The following is a 10,000-nucleotide window of genomic DNA, read 5'->3' as shown; positions in this document are numbered from 1 at the left end:
GTGTGTGTACAGTAAGCCAGTCAAGCGACTACACTACACATTAGTAAAGGCATGACACCGATGCCACGACTATGGTATGCACTTGGGATGAGTCCCAGTAAGGAAATGCTGATACAGAAAAGTGACAGCGAGAGAGTAAGTCGATAGCGCTCATGAGTAATAAGCACCAGCGCTACATCTTGGGCATATCTCAGATAGTTGCATGTGTGTGGTCCCCATCATCACCAAACTCCTCCGCTACGCCACACACTCTTCCCTCTGCTCTTGACTTGTGGAGCTCCCTCCCTCCCCCTCTGGAGACGCTCGGGTAGACCAAACACCGGCGGTCTCCGCTAAGACTCCACCATTATCTATCCATTTAAAGTCTATCCATTATCGGGACTTCCATCGCAGGGACATTAGTCTAGACTGTCCTAGATTCCGAGGACGGTTCCTTGAGAACAACCTAACAAAGTCATTCAAATATGACTAGTCAGACAAACAAACGTGGAATTAGTTTCGTCTGTGGTCCAAAACCATTCCTGTAAGAGACTGTTGTTAATAAGCACTGATGGCATTTACTGTTGCGATAATCGAGTGTGAGAGATGAGTATATTATTATAGTCAGAGACCGCAAAAGATTTAGAGGGTTTACTTTCTAACTGGGGAATAAGGAATGCTTTGGATCAGGGGGCAGACATCTGTCATACTTAAGCACGATTATAAAATCTGTGGAGCGAAGAACCATTGAAATCGCTTTTCAATTACACGCAGAAAAGAGTACACTACGTTACTGACAGAGAGGGGGTGGGAGAGGGGCTGCCCCTGTGCTGCCAAAGCGCCTGTGTTTTCTTCCCGAACGCATCAATAATGGCGAAAGTGGCAGGCGATGGTGTTTCCGAGCAGCGCAGTCGGTCCTTGGCTGTTTTTCGTTTCCCGGGCTGATGGAGCGTGCGTTTGCGTGTGTGTGTGTGTGTGTGTGTATGTGTACGGGGAGAGGGAGAGAGGGCGTTGTATTACAGCCCTCGCCGGGTCTCCAGGGAAGTGACAGCTCCTGCCGGGCAACCACAGGAGCAGGGGGCAGCCAGCCAGTGGGCCAGTCACACACTCCGGTCCCACGCTGGGCTCTGCGCGGCTCACATTAGGGGGAAAAAATGCTCCGCAGAGTTATGTAACCCACACCCCAATTGCTTTTCAGACCGCATGACAAAAAAAAAAAAAAAAAGAGAGAGAGAATCTGATAGGGATTTTTATTTCTTCTCAGCGACAGAGACCGTGGAACCCGTCGTTTTCATCGCAACATTCGGGCTTCATGGAAAGTATGAGCTGTAGTGGAACGATGGGGGTTGAGTGTTGCCTGTAGTCAAGCCATATCGAAGCCGTGCTGATGTGTCTGGCTTCTCTTCTAAGCAAATGAGAGGGAGGGACAGAAATAATGGCCATTTTTATGGGGAGGGCCGCCACATCACTGTCAAACCAGGTGTGTGTCATTCCCTGTGTGAGACAGATCTGAGGGGGGAAAGTGTGTCAGCTTGTCTGGTGGGACGGGTGGAAGAGATGGCCCTGACACGACGCACTTCACTACTTGCATTCCACAGATACTGGGAAACCTTAGCGACATGCTAGGTTTATGGAAAACATAACACCTCCACGTCAACCGCAACTCGCATTTTTTTTCCCTTTTTTTCTCAGAAGCCTCAACTACAGTACGGGTATTTACGAGTCGCTGCTTGAAACTTAATTACAAAGTTTCATGTTAGAGGTGAATCTGGATTGGAGAGATTGGCGAATTACGATGATTTCCTATTTCGAAACGTCTCTTCAGCAGTTCTACAGATGTATGTCCTGCGTCTGAATGGTGTGCCAAGTCCTGCACGAGCTGACATGACAGAGTGGAGTCGGGATGAAATGGGAGAATTACCATGAAAGCACACGGGTGCACACACACACACCACGAGCCATACGCACCCAAAACACAGCCATAAAGCTCTTCACTGTTTATTGCAAGTAAATAAACATAAGTCACAGTGTAGTGTAATACGCTCCGATGTTGTACATAGTAAATTTCCCCCCAAAAATCATCGCCGTCTGCCCTCTCTGATTTAAGACTCCCCAGAGTCCTCCCTTATTTCATTTCTCACCGCGACGGGACGGGAAATTAGAAGGCTGGATTCTGAGGGCCATTAATAAGTGGGATTCCTCCGTTTTAGTGGCCTAATTGAAATCAACACCAAAAAAGCGCACTTTGTGAATACGACACGGTAGGGTGCATGTCCTCCACTCCAGCCTAGAGCACAGCTACACCATCGCTTTAAAGAGCCTTGATAAGCCCTCTCACACATGGAGAATAGCGCAACAGTAAAACGCGAGAGCTGGCACGCCGATAGACGAGGCGTGTTGACAGACGCTGGGCTCGCGGCCTGGGCTTGAAAGCGCTCGCTAACGGGAGCTGCGAGCTCTAAAAGGGATGAGGGTGCGGGAAAGAGTGCCTTGCGGGTGAAGACGTAGATACACCAGACAGCCGGGGCGTGACTGGGACCAGTGAGGAGCTGTTGGCACTGGGGTGCGGAGAGCTCACGGGAGACGCTGCCTTCCAGCACACCTGGAGAGCCCACATTGTGCGCCAAGCCAGTTTTATACAGGGATAATTAACTGAACTGTACAGGGCGCGAGCTATCCTCGAAAGAGCATGTAAGGGACTAATCGACTCTGCTGTTTTTTTTTTGTTTTTTTTTTGGCGTTGTTGTAGCGTCAGGCGCCTCCAGCGCTTGGTTGCACCCGAAAGGGGTTGCGAAGGCTGGAGAGAATGAATGCAAGGGCGGGGTATGTGACCTGGCTGGGTTCACGGTCAATGGAAAAGAGCGAGAACACTCTGTTCGCAAACTCCACTCGGGGGCAAAGCACCAAGTGAAAGGCGAAACCCTGTTTGACTATAAAATTCCTCAAAGCATTGTACGCACACACATCCTCTCTCTCTCTGTCATACACACACACACACACACACACACACACACACACACACACACACACACACACACACTCTTACACACTCACACTCGAAATGAAACAACCACCGTTAAACAGGCGCATAATCACTGGGTTTGTAAACTGTTTACCTAATCGTCATGGTTTCACCAACAAGCTGTGTGGCAGAGTGTACTAACAATGATCACACCAAATGCAAATGCTTTGGAAATGATGCTTGATACTTCTCTAATGGACAGTCTGCCAGTCATTAACAGCATCTTTCAGACCACCAAAGCCCCAATATTTTTCTTTTGAAACAAAGGTGTTTAGACAGCATGTGAACATGTGAACTCATGTGGATTTAAGGTTGATTTTACACCACAATAAACACGCTAATTCATCATCATTGTGAGAGGAAGTCAAATGATGAACGATGATTACTCATCACGCCTACTGCGTCATGCATTATTTATTTACGATATTTGATATCGTGGGGCTGACAACTTGTGTAAGCACTATCAAACGCAAATTAACCTTGACCAGCTGCTTGGCCCTCGAGTGCTGTCGGCTGGCAGAGGATCTTTCGCGCTGGCCTGTGTGTGTGGGTCTGATGATCAATGATGCCGGGCCCTACCGGTGATGTTAGGTCACGAAGAATGCACGGTCGTGCATGTACACACCTCGGAGCTTGGAGATCAGCCACAATGGGTTAGAGCATATGTGTGGAAGTATCAGGGAGGGAAAGACATCCCGTAGAGAGGGGAGAGCACTCACCTCATCCGACCTCTAACCTGGGCCTGTGGGGCCGCAACGCCAAAGAGCCACGCCCAGTTTCCCTCTCTTCCTTTGCTAGTTACAGTATCTGCTCTTATACAGTATCAATGTGTGCATCAGTGTGCGTGCGCGTTTGTGTATTGTGTCTGTGCATATGAGCTTACACCAGTGATCAGCGGATCAGTGACTTGCTGTATTTGCTTGTGTTTGTGTCAGTGTGTCTGTGGGTGAAACCTCAGTTCCATTGGTACATGGTGGTGGTCAGTGAGGTTCTCCCCTCAAAGAGCTTTTGGGTGCCTTGATTAACGCTCTATCTAAATAAGCGTTGTTGTTGTTGTTGTTGTTGTTGTTGCTGTTGTTGTTGTTGTTACCTGGCCATGAGTTTGTGCAGCTCCAGTTTGTGCTGCTGGTCCTCGGCGGCGATGGCATGCTGTGCCTGCTGCTGCATGCCCTGCACAAAGTGCTGCATGTGCTGGAAGGCATCAATCTGCAGGACAGGGTTGGCAAGGCAGAGAGAGAGAGGGAGGGAGGGAGGGAGGGAGAGAGGGAGAGTTAAAGTCAAAATGTGACTGATATATGGCAGACGCTTTTTTAACCAAACACAACACAAATGCGCCACAGCAGGTCGGACCCGTTGTCAGTCGGTGACGTTGCCATGGCTCCACCACACCTGCATGATGAGAGATGGAGTGATGGTGGCTATGGTGAATGCTCTACAGCATCACACACACTGGGCAGAGAGAGCCGAGGGGTTGCACAAAATCACACAATACATTTCAGGTGTCATGACACTCAGGGCACTGGCTACCTAGTAAGCAGGATGGAGCATTGAAGTTCCACATGCTCGTGCAATGGAAATGACATCTGCACTCTTTTGGGATTGTGGGAGAGTTTGGTCTTGCGATGAGAGGCCAATTACTTAGTAGTTGGACAATGCTAGCACTTCATCCTTTCACTGGTTTTTGTCAACCCTGAAGGCTTGTACATTCACAGGCCATTTACAGACTTTTATCACACAAATATTGCCTGTCCTTGCCAGTGACTGTATTACTTTGTCTGCCGTACATTTTTTCCTGTTTATATGTTATGTGCATTTGGTTCAAAGCTCCACACGAAATTTCAAAGCAATTGCTAAAACATCTTGCACATGATGTAAGACTTATCTTAACTGACCATGTAATAGTTTTAACATTGCAGCTTGGACAGTGTACAGTATAGCAAGAGGTAGAGCCTTTGGACTGCACATTTGTTTTGTGTTCAGTGTGGCCTTTGTGAATTTGACTTTGCCTTCATCTATATCTTCACATGATTGTACAGAAATTGCTCTGGGAGAGCAAGGTTGGGCTATAACACACAACACATTAAGGGTTGTACTTCAGCTGAAGTAGGTACTTTGTAAGGAGACATTACCTATGCAGATTTATGAATGTTTCTTATGGCCTCAGTCCTAGGCGTTAGCCTCTCCAGCAACCGTTACTGGAGATTTAGCTTTGTTGTTCCACCATAAGCTTTTACTATGCAGTAATGACACGGCCTTGATCCCCGTTACCAAAACATGCCCTGTGCGGTTTCCATGGAAAAAAAACGGCTTCCAACACTCCGAGGAGCGCCAAGTCCTGTCTTCGAGAGCCGCGGCCCGGCCAGACTTTTTTCCGGCTCTTATCTAACTCGCACCGGCTCTGCTGATTGACTCCCGGGCCTTGATACGACAGGGGGCCCGGCTCGGTGTGTGTTTTTGTGTGTGTCTGGAAATACTAAGTGTGCAGTCCGGCGGCGGTTCTTAGAACGGAGCCTGTTGGCCCGAGCTCTGTGTTGCCGTAATCACCTCTCTCTGTGTGTGTGTGCTTCACACACATTTGGGGTCTTACTCGCTTGTTTATGAGGATGAGGGAGGGAGCAGGACTACAGAGCAGGAGTTTATGATTCCCGTGGAGTGCTGCGGACTAGCCAGGAGAGAGAGAGAGAGACTAGATAAAGGAAAGAGAGTGAGAGAAGAGTGAAAGAGAGTGAGAAAAAAGAGAAAAGAGAGACAAGAGAGGAAAGAGAGATACAGCAAGAAAGAGAGAGAAAGAAAGAGAGCCCGAGAGATGAGAGAGAAAGAGAGCAAGAGACAAGGAGAGAAAAGAAAGAGAGTGAGAGAACAGAGAGAAAGAGAGCACAAGAGAAAAGAGAGAAAAGAGAGAGAGAGCGAGAAAAGAAAGAGAAAAGAGAGAGAACTGGGCTGAGAGCTGACACTGACAGAGACGGATGATGGTGGTGGGAGGAGGAGAGACGCAGATGAGCCTCTGGCTCGGCTTGCTGCATCTGTCTGTCCGTCTGTCCGTCTGTCTGTCGGTCGGTCTGTTTGTTTCTCCGTCTCTCTGTCACTCGGTTGCCTGTGACCTCAGCCCTGCTGGATGTGGGACAGTCCCGCCACGGCCGACACGCCGACACATGTGTGCTCGCCCACACCCTTACACTTACGTAATCCCCCGCAGACATAACACTTCACTAATGAGCTCGAGGAGACCAGAGACGCTCCCAGACAGAGAGATGGAGAGGGAGAGAGAGAGAGAGAAAGACAAAGAAAGAGACGAAAGTAGAATATGAAGAATGAGATAGAGAGAGAGAGAGAGAGTGAGAGAGAGAGACAAAGAGACAAAAGCAGAATAAGAAGAATGAGAGAGAGAGAGAGACAGAGAGAGAAAGAGAGAGAGAGAGGGGAGAGACAAAGAAAGGGATGGGAGCAGAGTATGAAGAATGAGATAGAGAAAGAAAGAGAGTGAGAGAGAAATGGAATAGAGAAAAAAGGCAGGGGAAGATGGAAAAACGACAGAAGGAAGACACCTCTGTCTGTCTGCGTCTGTAGTGAGTGTAGTGAGTGGGTGGCCTACTGTACCTTGCGGGTGCTCTTCCACATGTACTTCATGTAGGCGTAGGTGACGTGGGGATGCGCCGTGGGCAGGGGATGGTCCAGCTGCTTGGACGGGTCAACTCCCAGCAGGAGCACCAGGGTCTTGTGAGCCAGGGCCTTGACGCGGAGAGAGGGAGAGAGAGAGGGAGAGAGAGAGATGGAGTGAGTGCGAGTGAAAATGACCAAAGATAAGCGTGGAAAAAAAAAACAACAGAAGAAACATAAGAAGGTGCAAGGAAGGGACACAGGCACGTGGGAGACGAGTGAAAAACACATTTCAGGGTGAGCTAAAGGTCTCTGCCTGTTATCCTCTTAGATCTAGCACACCCATCCATCTATCCATCTCCCTATCCATCCATCCATCCATCCATCCATCCATTCCTTCATTCATCTGCCTGTGCCACAGGCCCCAGCAGGTCTGTCTGAACCCTGGCTGTATAAATAAACAGGGGAGTTAGCACACCGGGCCTGCGGCTGTAACGTGAACCACCCTCCCCGCCTTAACCCTGATGAGGGAGGGGAGAGGGGAGAGGGGAGAGGGGAGAGGGGGTAGGGTCTCCACAACACTCCAGTCATTCAGCCTCTCTCTCTCTCTCTCTTTCATTCCTCCATCAGGAGCTCACTCTCCTTCAATCACAATCTCCCCTCTTCCTTGCAGTTGGCTTCTACAGCCAATTCTCTCTCCCTTTCTTTCTCTCTCTCTCTCTCTCTCTCTCCCTCTCCCTCTCTCTCGCTGAGGTCATATGTTTCTGAAGCGAGAGGAGGGAGACAGAAAGAAAGGATGAGTGAACGCTGGAGGAAAAGGGGGAAGGGACGGGTAAGGGGGAGGCGGAAGGGATGGGGGGGGGGGGGGGTGTAAGCCCAACTTTCCACTTAGCATGGATCTCTTCCAATCAGCTATAATAATATTTACGCTGAATGCGGACGGCAGTAATGGGGGCCGGCGTAAACGGACGGGCGTGTTTGAAGTGCCCCAAACTCCTGTGGCAGGGAGAAAACCCCACAACTCTCGTCTCTGGAAGCGTCTCCCGAAGGCGACCCCGCTGGCATGCCACAGTCTCTCAGCCTAATGGGACTTTTATGTGTTTATGCCAATTTAACAAGTATAGAGACTCCCTCATTACAGCATACTTTCAAGCTTACAGCAACCGTGCTATTTGTTACTAAAGTTGCGGACTTCAATGGTAGCTTGGCTGAGAGCGCGCCAACGGAAAAGCCATCCATCTTCTTTTTCGATGAAATAAAAAAAAGGGTCTTTTCCCAACAGCATAATAATGTTCTGCACTGGTGTGTCTCATTTGTCCGTCTAATAATACCAAACGCTTTCCCACAAAAGCGCTAATGTGTTACATCATTTTAGCTCAAGAGAAAAAAATCGGGATTGGTTGTCAGTACCATCTGTCCAGTCTGCTCCCTGACGTCCTCGTGGTGTCCACTCACTAGGCGCCCGCTCTTGCCACACAGGCTGGCGTACTTAAGCCAGGTGCGCATGTCTTCGTGCGGGTTGATGACCAGAGAGCGCACCATCAGGATACGCTGCCAGTCCTCCACGATTCGCTGGCAGCCCTGCAATACACACACACAGACACACACACACACACACACACAGAGAGAGACACACACAAACACACAGTGTTCAGCCAAAACCCTGTAGTCAGCAACAGTTCCATTCAATACAATTTCATCTACACAGCACTCCTACCAAGGAGCGCGGTCTTAATGCTTTCACCAACCAGAGCCCCCTAAAAGGATGTTTATAGTGCCAATGGTGAGGACTGAGTATCCCATAAGGAACACTCCACGTGCCTAGGGTTGTTCCCCGAATGTTAACTCTGATAGGAGATGGTCTGAATCGCTGGGCACTTTTTCTCATGTCTGTAAAATACATTGCAAGTGAAGCCCCTGCAGTTTGCGTATAGGAAGTGCGTGGAACGTTGGAATGCCATAAATACACAGAGAGAGAACACCGTGATGTCTGTCACGTCAACTAATGGTTCCTTCAGTGTGTTTATGTGTGTGTGAACGTATGCAGGTGTATATGTGTGTATGTGTGTGTGAAAGGATATATGTGTTTGTGTTTGGACGTGCGTGCGTGACGGACTCCATCTTGTGAGGACATCAGTCTTTTATGGCACACAGCTCTCACGTGAAGTGAAATGTAGGGTACAGATACTCACTCCCTCACACACACACACGCGCACACACACACACACACGCACACACACACTCGTGCACGCGCACAGAGCACTAGTGATCTCTGCTTCAGTTTGGACGGCAGCAGGCGTATGAGCTCAGTCCTGTAAATCAATCTTGGAGAGTGCTGTCAGTAATCTGCACTCTGCTGTGGTCATCAACATCTGTGAGTATGAGAGAGAGAGAGAGAGAGAGAGAGAGAGTGTGTGTGTGTGTGTGTGTGTGTGTGTGTGTGTGTGTGTGTGTGTGTGTGTGTCTTCCATCTGACTGGTGGCCTTCTGAGTGGAAAAATCTGGGACAACTGGGGTTGCGATTTAACTCAAGACACTGCAGGCCCGAACACATTAAGACAAAGACAGACAGAGCAGAGAAAGAGAATAAAGAGGAGAGAGAGAGAAAAAGAGAGGAAGAGAAAAAGAGAGCTAGAAGAGCCTACAGAAAAAGCAAATATGGCCGTGTTGGGTCTGTGTCTAGGCAACGGGACAAGCCGTCCTCTGTTGTACTCCGAACAGGCCCGTAAATGTCAGTCCCGGGTGCGGGAGATGAGGCTGGAATGCCGGAGAGAGGCCGAAAGCCCGACTGCAGCGCGCCATATTGCTGCCTTGGCTCCGCACTGTCCTAATGGATTTTGAATGTCCCCGCTATTCGGCTTCAATTCACCGACGGATCTTTTTTTTTGTCTTCCGTCTGGAATAAGTAACGCACATTGCGTCGACACATTAGGAGATGTAACCTCTGTCGTGCGAGGCTATGCCTGATCGCGACTGACTCACTGACTCGCTGACACTTCACTTGAAAGGCTGCCTATCGACGCCGTCGCAGTCGACGAGCAAAACGGCCTGGCTTCTGTGCGCTGCGTTTGATCATGTTCACGGGAATTTCGTCGCAATCCGGCTTTAAAGGGATACGGCGGAAAGCCCTGCAGGGCAGTTGTTCGTAACGCCGTGTACGGAGTGCTGGGAAGTGGGGGATTGGCAGCGGCTGCTGCTTTCGACTCCAGGTGGATTTGCGGAGTGGAGCACTGCAGGGGAAACAGGTGTCAGCACCTTAATGGCAGACGATCTTCAATCGGCCCCATGTGCTTGGTGGAAATACACTTCAGAGAGGGGAGGAGGAGAGGTTCACGTGCTTGTGTGAGTCTGTCTGGGAGTCTGTGTGTATGGGTATCTGTGTGTCTGTGTGTATGTGTGCTTG

The 10,000-nt window shown here is 49.4% G+C and overlaps 1 protein-coding gene across 2 annotated transcripts in view; it reads right to left on the bottom strand.

Annotated features, from left to right (window-relative positions):
* mtor (mechanistic target of rapamycin kinase) overlaps positions 1-10,000 on the bottom strand; it is a 94,509-nt gene that overhangs the window by 11,714 nt on the left and 72,795 nt on the right. For both annotated transcript variants that reach the window (XM_062541692.1, XM_062541691.1), the window contains exons 35-37: positions 8,009-8,179; positions 6,599-6,730; positions 4,092-4,207 (exon numbers count right to left, since the gene is read on the bottom strand). In XM_062541692.1, the coding sequence (XP_062397676.1) occupies positions 4,092-4,207; positions 6,599-6,730; positions 8,009-8,179 (419 nt within the window). The remainder of the gene's footprint in view (positions 1-4,091; positions 4,208-6,598; positions 6,731-8,008; positions 8,180-10,000) is intronic.

This window comes from Sardina pilchardus, chromosome 7, assembly GCF_963854185.1.
Source record: "Sardina pilchardus chromosome 7, fSarPil1.1, whole genome shotgun sequence".
NCBI lineage: Eukaryota > Metazoa > Chordata > Actinopteri > Clupeiformes > Clupeidae > Sardina > Sardina pilchardus.
Note: the sequence above shows the minus strand (reverse complement) of the source record. Positions and strands in the feature narration are given on the sequence as shown.